The 13396-nt window shown below is 45.7% G+C and overlaps 3 protein-coding genes across 4 annotated transcripts; 2 read left to right on the forward strand and 1 right to left on the reverse strand.

The window, feature by feature from the left end:
• The first annotated feature begins 1212 nt into the window (after positions 1-1212).
• On the forward strand, positions 1213-6760 carry hsd17b2 (hydroxysteroid (17-beta) dehydrogenase 2). Its single transcript, XM_073471705.1, has 5 exons — positions 1213-1489; positions 1851-2063; positions 2981-3166; positions 3487-3624; positions 6328-6760. The coding sequence occupies exons 1-5, from the start codon at positions 1213-1215 to the stop codon at positions 6666-6668; spliced, it is 1155 nt and encodes a 384-aa protein (XP_073327806.1). The 3' UTR covers positions 6669-6760.
• A 401-nt stretch (positions 6761-7161) lies between these two features.
• Positions 7162-9547, reverse strand: mphosph6 (M-phase phosphoprotein 6). The gene is made up of 5 exons (XM_073472870.1): positions 9351-9547; positions 8916-9028; positions 8355-8445; positions 7868-7968; positions 7162-7547 (listed from the first exon to the last, which is right to left on the reverse strand). Exons 1-5 carry the CDS (start codon positions 9396-9398, stop codon positions 7409-7411), a joined length of 492 nt encoding a protein of 163 aa, XP_073328971.1. The 5' UTR covers positions 9399-9547; the 3' UTR covers positions 7162-7408.
• Positions 9548-10223: 676 nt separating this feature from the next.
• LOC141001709 (uncharacterized) lies at positions 10224-12620 on the forward strand. 2 transcript variants are annotated; one of them, XM_073472869.1, is made up of 7 exons: positions 10224-10501; positions 10768-10842; positions 10954-11037; positions 11209-11352; positions 11600-11766; positions 11952-12032; positions 12360-12620. In XM_073472869.1, the coding sequence occupies exons 1-5, from the start codon at positions 10260-10262 to the stop codon at positions 11721-11723; spliced, it is 669 nt and encodes a 222-aa protein (XP_073328970.1). In that variant the 5' UTR covers positions 10224-10259; the 3' UTR covers positions 11724-11766; positions 11952-12032; positions 12360-12620. The 2 variants fall into 2 exon arrangements, with proteins under 2 accessions (XP_073328970.1, XP_073328969.1); XM_073472868.1 differs by having other exon boundaries at positions 11600-12032.
• The last annotated feature ends 776 nt before the right edge of the window (positions 12621-13396 follow it).

The following is a 13396-nucleotide window of genomic DNA, read 5'->3' on the forward strand; positions in this document are numbered from 1 at the left end:
ATATATATATATATATATATATATATATATATATATATATATATATATATATATATATATATATATATATATATATATATATATATATATATATATATATATATATATATATATATATATATATATATATATCATAATATATATCAGCTGACCTGATATATATTCACCTTTTGTAATGTTGATAATTCAGTTTAGATTTGACACATTGTACACACACAAATAAATGTACACGTTTGATAGATTTGAACCAAAACAGACTTTAATGCATGAACACCTGGTGACGCAACCAGGAAATACTCCGAAGGCTGGACCGACCCATTTAACAACGGTGGACGCGTATGGAAGAATTATCCTATCTTTATTCAACAGCGTAGATTTTCAGTTTGAGAGCATGATTTCATCCCTTTTCAGTATTATATATATATATATACGTATATATATGTGTATATATATATATATACATATATATGTGTATATATATATATATATGTGTGTGTATATATATATGTGTGTATATATATATATATATATACACACATATATATATACGTATATATATACACATATATATATACGTATATTATATATACACATATATATATGTGTATATATATATATACACATATATCGTTACATTTACATTTTAGGGTATTTGGCAGCATTTTTGTCCAAAGCGACTTACAGTAATTCATACATACTGTCATACACTGATGGCGGTGGCTGCCGACCAGCACATCAGGAGCAGATTGGGGTTCAGTATCTTGCCCAAGGACACTTCGACACGCAGACCAGGGGAATCGAACCAGCGACCTTATGATAACAAGACGCTGTACCCCTGAGCCACAGCCGCCCCCTTGAACTCAACAAACTTGAGCTTCTACCTGCTTTGAAACAATATCACCCTTTTCCCTTTTATAATGCATAATGTAACTTCTGCTGTGGAGTAAATGTACTTAGTTACTTTCTCTGGCTGTAATAAAAGTTTAAGATGGCAGGAAATAAGAGAGACATGTGGGGGCGGAGACGACAGGTGTGATCTTTATCACAGGAGGCTGATTACCTGACACGGCACAACTCAGGTGAGGAACAGGTTTCTGAGAACGCAGGACTACAACATACCTGTCTGCAGGTGGGTCAGAGAGGGCGGGACTTCAGATGTGATGACTCAACATTTCACTCAGAGGTGAAAGAGACACTCCGTCCTGTCAGAAGATGGACACCAGTTCCTGTTTCTCTGTTGTCGCTGCAGCGGTGTCCGTCTTCACAGTCCTGTGGACGCTCAGAGACAGATGTGGTTCTGGGTACTGGACGGCTGCCTGCGGGGCCCTCAGCGGGGCCCTCAGCGGGGCCCTCGGGTCCTGTCTGTATCTTAATGTTCCTCCTGCTGTCTGTGGGACGGCCCTCCTCACCTGCAGCTTCATCCTGATCTGTGTGACTGAGAGGCGAGTCAAGCTGCTGCCAGCGGAGAGGAGAGCGGTGCTGGTTACAGGTGAGACTCTCACTCACACACACACACACACACACACACACACACACACACACACACAAATAAAGTGAAACTGCTGCCGGCTACGAAGTTGACCAATCACAGCAGTTGTGGTCTGCGTCGCGGTGACGTGCAGTACCACTGTGGAGGTGGGGCTGTATAAAGACACACCTGAACGCACATTTAATGTTAAACTGATTATATACAACATGAAGCTTAAAGCTGCCCTGAGGAGTTTCTGACCACTGGTGGCGCCGTGGAGCAACATTTGAACGAGCAGCTGATGTCTCATGTGATGTCAGACGCTCAGCTGAGACACGTGAACGTTACATGTTGCTGAACAGTTTCTGTCTTCTGCTCTGAGGCTGTGATTCCGGGTTCGGTCACGTCCTGGCGAAGCGGCTCAGTGAGATGGGGCTGACGGTGTTTGCTGGTGTTCTGGATGTGAACGGAGCTGGAGCTCAGCGGCTCAGAGAACCAGGATCTGAAAACCTGCAGGTCCTGCAGCTGGACGTGACCGACAGCTCCCAGATAGAGACAGCCCACCGCCACATCTGTGCTCAGGTGGCTGACACAGGTAACACTGACAAACACACACGGTTCATTTGTACGATTATTCTCCTGGTGGAGATCTTTGGAGTCAGATCCTACAGAGATGATGGAGAGTGGAACCTTAAAGGGACAGTTCACCCAAACACTGTAAACTCAGTCATCTCCTCCTGATGATATAAAGTCAGGCTCAGTCATCATCTCCTCCTGATGATATAAAGTCAGGCTCAGCCATCATCTCCTCCTGATGATATAAAGTCAGGCTCAGTCATCATCTCCTCCTGATGATATAAAGTCAGGCTCAGTCATCATCTCCTCCTGATGATATAAAGTCAGGCTCAGCCATCATCTCCTCCTGATGATATAAAGTCAGGCTCAGTCATCATCTCCTCCTGATGATATAAAGTCAGGCTCAGCCATCATCTCCTCCTGATGATATAAAGTCAGGCGAAGTCTCGTAGTCCACAGAACACTTCTGGAGCTTCACAGTAAAACAGAGTTGCAGCGTTCTGCTGAACAGCTGAAGCAGCTGAAGATGATTTAAACATCAGATGTCTCCATGCAGCTCGTCTGCGATCACAGTCTCATCAGACCGTGTGAAGCTCCTGTCAGACGGGATGAGCGCTAACACTTTTAGCTCAGCAGCTACAGTGAAGATTTCACGTTTAAACATTTAATAACAGAAACACATTTCAGCCCAATCCAGTGACGAAGCAGTGAGGCTGAGAACAAACAGAATCAGAACGATGACGACGTTCAGCTCAAACATTTTATTATGGATTTTATGAGGTCCCATGAATATAAAGGATTTACATTATTTTCTTCAAGATAATCCTCAACATGAACTGAGGCCTGAAGTGGGTCGGTTCTGTGTGACCTGTAAACACCTGACAGCCCAGATGAGGACGTCTGTCTGGTCTCGTGTTGTGTGTCTCGTCCCTGCAGGTTTGTGGGGTCTGGTGAATAACGCAGGAGTCCTCCGCTGCCCCATGAACGCAGAGCTCCACCCGCTCACAGAGTTCGGACTCTGTATGGACGTCAACTTCCTGGCTGCTGTGAAGATGAGTCAGGTGTTCCTCCCTCTGCTGAGGAGGTCCAGAGGACGCATCGTCAACGTGTCCAGCATGGCAGGTCCATCTGAGCAGCACACAGAGCCACAACATGGCCGCTTAGCTTCATCATGAATATGTATTACTTGTTGTCTTATTGTCCGTTCTGCACACTGACACTGAGGAGTTTGTAACTCTGGGTTCTGTCATGTGTTTGGACACTCTTGCACACTCACCTGTTGACAGCAGGTGTGATCACTCACCTGTTGACAGCAGGTGTGATCACTCACCTGTTGACAGCAGGTGTGATCACTCACCTGTTGACAGCAGGTGTGATCACTCACCTGTTGACAGCAGGTGTGATCACTCACCTGTCTCTGTCTCTGACGCTCTCTCCTGCAGCCGAAGTGCCCATGACCATGTTTGCAGCTTACGGAGCCTCAAAGGCAGCGCTCAGTATGTTCTCCAAGGTCCTGAGGCTGGAGCTATCTGTGTGGGGCGTCAGCGTGGTTCTGATCCAGCCAGCAGGCTTCAGAACCAGTACGTCTCATTCTGTCAGTTAACTGTGGATGTGGGCCCCGTCTGATTGTAGACTGTCTGTCTGACTGTAGACTGACTGTACTGACTATAGACTGAATGTAGACTGTCTGACTGTAGACTGACTGTAGACTGTCTGACTGTAGACTGACTGTACTGACTATAGACTGAATGTAGACTGTCTGTAGACTGTCTGACTGTAGACTGACTGTAGACTGTCTGACTGTAGACTGTCTGCAGACTGACTGTAGACTGTCTGACTGTAGGCTGTCTGTAGGCTGTCTGTCTGTAGACTGACTGTAGACTGACTGTAGACTGTCTGTAGACTGAATGTAGTCTGACTGACTGTAGACTGTCTGACTGTAGACTGACTGTAGACTGTCTGACTGTAGACTGTCTGTAAACTGACTGTAGACTGACTGTAGACTGTCTGACTGTAGGCTGTCTGTCTGTAGACTGACTGAAGACTGACTGTAGACTGTCTGTAAACTGACTGTAGACTGACTGTAGACTGTCTGACTGTAGGCTGTCTGTCTGTAGACTGACTGAAGACTGACTGTAGACTGTCTGTAAACTGACTGTAGACTGACTGAAGACTGACTGTAGTCTGTCTGTAGACTGACTGTAGACTGTCTGACTGTAGACTGACTGTAGTCTGTCTGACTGTAGACTGACTGTAGTCTGTCTGTAGACTGACTGTAGACTGTCTGACTGTAGACTGTCTGTAGACTGACTGTAGACTGTCTGACTGTAGACTGTCTGTAGACTGACTGTAGTCTGTCTGTAGACTGACTGTAGACTGACTGTAGACTGTCTGTAGACTGACTGTAGACTGTCTGACTGTAGACTGTCTGTAGACTGACTGTAGACTGTCTGACTGTAGACTGTCTGTAGACTGACTGTAGACTTTCTGACTGTAGACTTACTGTAGACTGTCTGTAGACTGACTGACTGTAGGCTGTCTGTAGACGGACTGTAGACTGTCTGTAGACTGACTGTAGACTGTGACTGTAGACTGTCTGTAGACTGTCTGACTATAGACTGACTGTAGTCTGTCTGTAGACTGACTGTAGACTGTCTGACTGTAGACTGTCTGTAGACTGACTGTAGACTGTCTGACTGTAGACTGTCTGTAGACTGTCTGTAGTCTGTCTGTAGACTGACTGTAGACTGTCTGACTGTAGACTGTCTGTAGACTGACTGTAGACTGTCTGACTGTAGGCTGTCTGTAGGCTGTCTGTCTGTAGACTGACTGTAGACTGACTGTAGACTGTCTGTAGACTGTCTGACTGTAGACTGTCTGCAGACTGACTGTAGACTGTCTGACTGTAGGCTGTCTGTAGGCTGTCTGTCTGTAGACTGACTGTAGACTGACTGTAGACTGTCTGTAGACTGAATGTAGTCTGACTGACTGTAGACTGACTGTAGACTGTCTGACTGTAGACTGACTGTAGACTGTCTGTAAACTGACTGTAGACTGACTGTAGACTGTCTGACTGTAGGCTGTCTGTAGGCTGTCTGTCTGTAGACTGACTGAAGACTGACTGTAGACTGACTGTAGACTGACTGAAGACTGACTGTAGTCTGTCTGTAGACTGACTGTAGACTGTCTGACTGTAGACTGACTGTAGTCTGTCTGTAGACTGACTGTAGACTTTCTGACTGTAGACTTACTGTAGACTGTCTGTAGACTGACTGACTGTAGGCTGTCTGTAGACTGTCTGTAGACTGTCTGTAGACTGACTGTAGACTGACTGTAGACTGTCTGACTGTAGACTGTCTGACTATAGACTGTGACTGTAGACTGACTGACTATAGACTGACTGTAGTCTGTCTGTAGACTGACTGTAGACTGTCTGACTGTAGACTGTCTGTAGACTGACTGTACACTTTCTGACTGTAGACTTACTGTAGACTGTCTGTAGACTGACTGACTGTAGGCTGTCTGTAGACGGACTGTAGACTGACTGACTGTAGACTGTCTGTAGACTGACTGTAGACTGTGACTGTAGACTGTCTGTAGACTGTCTGACTATAGACTGTGACTGTAGACTGACTGACTATAGACTGACTGTAGTCTGTCTGTAGACTGACTGACTGTAGACTGACTGTAGACTGACTGACTGTAGGCTGTCTGTAGACGGACTGTAGACTGTCTGACTGTAGACTGTCTGTAGACTGACTGTAGACTGTGACTGTAGACTGTCTGTAGACTGTCTGACTATAGACTGTGACTGTAGACTGACTGACTATAGACTGACTGTAGTCTGTCTGTAGACTGACTGACTGTAGACTGACTGTAGACTGTCTGTAGACTGACTGACTGTAGACATCTGACTGTAGACTGACTGAAGACATCGGACTGTAGACTGACTGACTGTAGACATCTGACTGTAGACTGACTACAGACTGTCTGACGTACAGCCTTCGCGCGGCGTTGTGACGTAGTTGGCCTTCGAAGGATGCAGCCCCTGAATCGGGACACAGCTACTGTGATGATGTTTTCTGCCCAGGTCACTTGATGTTAAGCTAAGCTAGCTGTTAGCCCCTGTTACTAATCTTTATGCTAAGCTAATTCATATACTGATAGCTTAGCAGGATTGGTACCCGGGGCAAACAGCTAGTTTAGCTTAGCATCAAGACTGTAAACAGGGAAACAGCTACAGCACAGCAGTCGTGTGTAAACGCTTCACGTCTTCCTCTCAGATATCTTCGGGAACAGTGATAACATCACTCGCTACAGAGATGAGATTCTGGCAGCCGTTTCCTCTGTTGCCAGAGAGGATTATGGGGAGGCGTACATCTCATCTCTGCCCAGCAGTCTGTCCAGAATGTCCCAGCAGTCGGCGGAGGACGTGTCTCCCGTGGTGGATGACATGTGTCACGCTCTGCTGGCACTTCATCCTAAACCTGTGTACACCCCTGGACGCATGGCGTGGCTGCTCCCGTTCCTGCAGCGCTGCTGTCCCACCGCCGTGTTCGACGCCATCCTCATGATCGTCCCCAGACACACCGACCATGAACCAGCAGGACTCAACAGGAGCTGAGGCTCATGGGAAATGTTCACAAACATCGAGCTGACTTTTGGGATCTTACATTAATGTGATGTCAGAAAAACTGTTTGTGCATCAAAATATTTAAAAACCAAATCAAAATTAAACATCATGAAAAAGATAAAAAGTGAGTTTTCAACAATGTTTAAAGGATCAGTGTGCCGTTAGTTTGTCAGACTCAAACCAACTTTCTCTTCTTCTCTTACAATCACGTTCACAAACTCATGTCTGTACAGTAACTATGAAGCTAGCTTAGCTTAGCATAAAGACTGTAAACAGGGCAAACAGCTAGCCTGGCTCTGTCCAAAGGTAAAATAATCCACCTCACTCATTATTTTCTGGTTTGTCTTCAGATTTACTGTAATCACATGTGAGCAGCATCAGTCTGAAGATTTAACTCTCAGCAGGAAACCACGTCTCTGCATAATGTTGAACTTTTACTTACAGAAGTATTTAAAAGTAGGCACAGACACACGACAGACACGAGTTCACTGAGCTGTGGATTTAATGCAGGTTTCATCCATTCTGTAAAAACACCGTCCATCACTCAGCATCTCAAAGATACACGTCTCTCTTTTAAAAAAACAGGATGTATAACATCCAACCAGCTTTAAAACACTGTCATGCTGCTCCACAGCCGACACTCGTGCTCATAGCCTCTGCCAACATTGATGTAAAAAAGTATTATTGAGTCATTTACATAAAGTAGAGTAGTAGTCTGTGGCATGGTGGGCTCAGTCCTGAGGTTTCAGAAACACTCTCTTTGTGTTGGTTTCTACAACGTTGTGGTTGACGTCGTCTTCTTCTTCTGTCGCTGCTCTCTGACGCTTCTTTGCAAACTTCTTCTTCATGCTTCCCACTAAACTCTCGTACCTGAAGAAGAAGAAACATCCAGTCAGAAGCAAAAAATTAAAGTTTAAAATCCTCCCACACGTGGAGTTGAAACACAAATCTCTCTGATCCTCATCAGGTTACTGACAGGTTTACTCCCCAAGTCTCAATATCATGTCCAGGTTTTACCATTTCACAGTAAAACAAAAAACTTAGTTAAACTCGTCTTTAAACATTTAAGTGAGAACTAAAAAGAGGTTCCAGCGTCCATCCTGCTTTGTGACATCACAACGAAACACCTGAAAGTCTTTTCAAACTAAACTAATATTTGATTCATTAGCAGCTCGTCAGTCTGTTCGTACCTCAGAGCCATTTCTTCATCTGTGACGTCCGTTTGCATCCGGCTGATTTCCTCCTCTTGTTTTTCTTCTTCATTCTTTGGATTCATCAGAGCCATCAGTTTCTGTGACGGACGCAAAAAAATGTAAACTGTCAACAGACCCGGGTCACATTTATATCTGAAGAACTGAATTATTACCTTATTCTTTTGTTTTACTTAAAGCCTTTTCTTTAAGAAAGCTTACTTTAAGTGTTCACTGTGTGACACGAGGAGACGCTCAAATAAGACATTTTCTTTAGCTTTTAGTGAAGATGTAAAAATACTGTAAATATGAACATCAGATGAAATTTAAAGTGAACGTAGGATTTTGCATCCTTAAGATAAAGTATATATAAAAAAAGGATTTTTTACTTTTTGAGTGAAACACATGCTGACCTTTGTTTAGTCTGTGGTGTGAAACACAGAGAACATCACGTGTACGAACTAATGAAGAATAAATCAAAACAAACCTCGACTTCAGGATTGAAACCCTTGAACGAGATGCGACCGTACTTCAGGTCCTCGCAGGGAACAAAACTCTTCTCCTCTATAATCAAGTTCCTGACGCAGAACAGAGGACATTATATTAGAACGACAGCTTCATTAGATAATGAAGCAGTTAAATACCTGACAGACTAAGTGTAAGATGTCCCTATAAAAACTGTACCAGCTGTCTACATTTGATCAGTTTTATAATCTAAATGTCAGCAGAGACCCAAGCACACACAAACACTTTAATTATGATGAGTTGTAAATCAAACATGTTTCAGTCTTTCCTCTGACTCCTTACATTTATAAAAGATGACATATTATAGATTAAGTGTTGGCTGGTGGATTATATTTATGATGAAATTATTAGTGGGCCTTACTGTTCACAAAACATCTATTAATACAGTTTCAGTACGTAGAGACAGACAGTTAACCTCTCAAAATTAAACTGGCAGATTTCTGAACGGAGTTTGGTGCGACATGAAGTGTAACAGGTGAGTGGGAGGCACTGAGGCTGTTAGCATGTAGCAGCTGACACCTACTCTTTAGCTTTCAGCTCTGGCAGGTCCAGATACCAGTGTTCATCACTTATGATCCTCTTCTCATCTTCTTCCAGCTGCTTCTTCGTCTCTGCGTCCAGACCTCTCTGCATGAACTGTGGAGTCACACCAGACCACACCTGAGCAACTCGTTTATGGAGGCAGGCGGTGCTTTCGTCACAGTACAGACAGGTAGTTAGCTGACTTTCCTCCAGTGAGGAGCAATTTAGAGGCTGAATTACATGCCGAATAAATAACGAGGTCAAACTAAACATGCAATACAAGATGTCGACGTTTTCCACGAGCTCGCTCTTTCAAAAAAGCAGAAATCCATTTATAATCTGATTTCTGGATGAGATTTGGGTGGTCTGAGAGCTAAAGCTAGCTAACACGCGGCTAGCGCCTCGTGTGTTTATTAGCAAAGACGTCTTCACTGACCTTCATCCGGAGCAGGTTTTTGGAGAGTTTCACGGAGTCGTTCGCCATCGTTGATAGTTTAAAGGTGACAAACTGAACTAAGAGCACAACTGGACACGAGCTGGACCCCACGAGCTGCAGCTCGCACTCAGACAGAAGCAGTCGACCGTCGAGCGGCTCGGAGCAGTCAGCAGTCCGGCTAATCGACCTCTGATAGCGATGATGTGACAAAATCTCCTTTATGTTAGAAAACAAAGTGAATGATGATTCTGTCACTTTCATGACATGTTCTGTATTTATGAATAATGATATTAGAAAAATATAAACTTTAACTTATAGAGCTAATTAATCATCTGTTTTCCTACAATGTGTCGAGTTCATGATGGAGAAGGACTGTTGTTGACAAAGACCCGGGTGGGTGAGGGTTAACCCGGGTGGGTCAGGTTGACCCGGGTGGGTCAGGTTGACCCGGGTGGGTGAGGGTTAACCCGGGTGGGTCAGGTTGACCCGGGTGGGTCAGGGTTAACAGGGTGGGTGAGGGTTGACCCGGGTGGGTGAGGGTTGACCCGGGTGGGTCAGGTTGACCCGGGTGGGTGAGGGTTGACCCAGGTGGGTGAGGGTTGACCCGGGTGGGTCAGGTTGACCCGGGTGGGTGACGCTGTTCGAGCCTCGTGTACCACGTGACAACACATTTTACATACTTGGACAAAAGAGGAAGGAAACCTCCTGGTATCCCTGCCCACTTTATCCAATCAGAACAGAGAACTGTATACGGGGGCGGTCCTGTCTGCTCGTGAACGCGCACGGCCGCTCCAGCTCGTGAACGCGCACGGCCCCTCCAGCTCGTGAGCGCGCACGGCCCCTCCAGCTCGTGAACGCGCACGGCCGCTCCAGCTCGTGAGCGCGCACGGCCCCTCCAGCTCGGCAGTGATGGCGGAGCAGACGAAGCTGCCGATCCCCGCGCTGCCGCAGACCGCCTACACCCGCAAACAGGGCCGCAGGAGGAAGACGCTGGAGGAGAAGAGGGAGGCGAAGAGAGCCGCCTCCAGGAGGAGACAGGAGTCCTGCAGGACCCGCATTTATATCGGTGCCGCTTTCGATCGGTGGAAAAACCTGAAGGACTCAAAGGGTTTGAAGAGCGACGCGGAGCTCGCGCTGCTGCTGCTGGACAGGTGAGTCACGCACACCTGCCGCAGCTGGACTCTGACGCGTCAGCGCAGGTGCGTTTGTTGCTGGGTCGTCATCTGTGATTAGTGCCGCTGGATGTCTCTGAGTTAGCTAACAGTTAGCATCACTCTGTACCTTCTCTAATGTAGCACATAGCAGCACTGCTAATGTTAGCTCCCGAGCTACCGGCTAAAAGCTAGCTTAGCTCACCACTCGGAGGTATGAGCAGTTAGCGGTGATAAGATGATAATGTCCATCTGTCCTGTCGTAGCTATGAGGGAGGCTGCCACACACCGACCCACGGAAAGAGGCCCCCGCCCCGCGGGACCAGGAGCTCACCTGACAGGTAGCTAACGTTAGCTGCTAACGTTAGCTGCTAACATTAGCAGCTAACGTAGCCTCTGTGCTTCTCAGATCCAGTGTGATGGCAGTCAGCTGATTGATGTGTTTCCTCCAGGGATCAGGCTGAGTCAGCAGATGTGCAGCCGCTGAACGGAAACAGCCCTGCGGAGGAACCTGGACTGTACCAGGTGGAGGTGAGGTGAGTGTGTTCCTGACGTCATCATCATCACACAGGTGACTCTTTCTCCAGTACGTCCTCAGTGGATTTAAATCAGACCTGCAGCAGCTGGTGAGGCTGCAGCAGTGACTGAAGGACAGTTTATGAATAAATCAGACGTGCAGGTAGATAACTGTCCTGTTGTCTCTGCAGCGTGGACTGGGACAACGACACCTGGGAGGACGAGACGTGTGAAGGTATGCCTCTGTCTTCATCTGAGGAAGACCTGACACTGGAAGTGAACAGTGACGATGAGGAGGACAGTGATGAAGATTATGTGCACCATGTCTGTGTTGGGTGAGTTGTTGTGACTGCATGTGTGTGCTGCTGTCAGTCGATCAGTGTGGTGTCACTGTTGTGTGACTGTTGTGTGACTGTGTGGTGTCACTGTTGTGTGACTGTTGTGTGACTGTTGTCTGACTGTTGTGTGACTGTTGTGTCACTGTTGTCTGACTGTTGTGTGACTGTTGTGTGACTGTTGTCTGACTGTTGTGTCACTGTTGTCTGACTGTTGTCTGACTGTTGTCTGACTGTCTTCCTGCAGTGCTGCTGGTGCCCTGAACACAAACATGAACACTGATCATGTTCCAGAAATCCGTCTCGGTGACGGAGGAGGAGACGGAGACTCCAGTCCAGATCCAGCTGCTGATGTCCACGTAGAGACGTGACATCATCACTCGTCTCCAAACCGAAGCCGGTGTTGTGGTCCTGGTGAGCGTCCTCATGTCACAATACACAGTTCAGTCATGTGAACGATGTGATGTCATCAGGATGCTGCGGCTACTCTGAGGGGAGGAGCACAGATTATATCTAAAGTCTAATGAGACGTTTGATTGGTTCAGATTGAACCTGAATAACGAGGAGGCGACTCGCCGACTCTTCTCTCCTCTCGTCAGGTGACGCTTGAGTCGACCACCTCGTTGTGAATGTGACCTCCGCGAATAACGACTAAAGACATGAACGTCACGGTGACACAGGTGAGAGCAGCTGGGAGAAACTCAGGTATGAGCTGTATGAAGGGGTGAAGCTGTATGAAGGGGTGAAGCTGTATGAAGGGATGAAGCTGTATGAAGGGGTGAAGCTGTATGAAGGGGTGAAGCTGTATGAAGGGATGAAGCTGTATGAAGGGGTGAAGCTGTATGAAGGGGTGAAGCTGTATGAAGGGATGAAGCTGTATGAGTTCTGCACAGACGTCCACTGTTCATGTCTTTGTGGTAAAACACACTGTGTTGTATTCATGTGCTGCTGGTGTCATCAAGAGATCCAAATGTTCTGAACACCAACAGTTTGTCTTCTGTCCACAGGTTCAGTCGAGCTGGATACAGAGACAAAGTGGAGTTTGTCCGTCACTCGACAGCAGAAGAACTTCAAAAAGACGAGTGCAGTAATGGACACAAGTGTTGTTTTAAAGGACAGTCACTCCCCGCTACAGCAGCAACACTGACGTCCGGCCTAGACCTCTCGGGCCCGTGGACCCGTGGGCCCGTGGGCCCGTGGACCCGTGGATGATATATTCTCATTTCTGAACATTTGTGTTGGAATAAAACAAACACTTCAAATGTCAACAGTGTTATTCCTGCGTCATAAAACCAACCAGACTGGGGTCAATTTAAAATTATTGTTATTATTGTTGTTATTATTTACAGGTTGAATTTTCATAATTTACTCAATTCTAAGAAAAATACAATAAATACAACAACAAACACAGTCAAAGTGGCCTAAACCCTCCCTGGACTGTTAGAAAGTATGAGTTCACTGTACCGCCATATAAAGTGTTGACTGACACATGATCAACACATGATCAACACATGATCAATACATGATCAACACATGATCAATACATGATCAACACATGATCAATACATGATCAATACATGATCAACACGTGATCAACACATGATCAACACGTGATCAATACATGATCAATACATGATCAACACATGATCAACACATGATCAATACATGATCAACACATGATCAACACGTGATCAACACATGATCAACACATGATCAATACATGATCAACACATGATCAACACGTGATCAACACATGATCAACACATGATCAATACATGATCAACACATGATCAACACATGATCAATACATGATCAACACATGATCAATACATACCGTATCAGTCACAGTTCTCGGTCTCTGGGCTCGTTTGTTCTGCGTGACAGGATAATAAAGTTTGAACAAATCAAATTATAACAGAACATTTAACAGTCAAACATTAAACATGAGTTCAGTCGTTCATCAGCTCCATTAACTGGTTTCATTATTGATTATAAACATCTGTAATGATTCACTGCCGGCGGTTCTGCACAGTGAACAGCTTAA

Source organism: Pagrus major, chromosome 8, assembly GCF_040436345.1.
Source record: "Pagrus major chromosome 8, Pma_NU_1.0".
Lineage (NCBI taxonomy): Eukaryota > Metazoa > Chordata > Actinopteri > Spariformes > Sparidae > Pagrus > Pagrus major.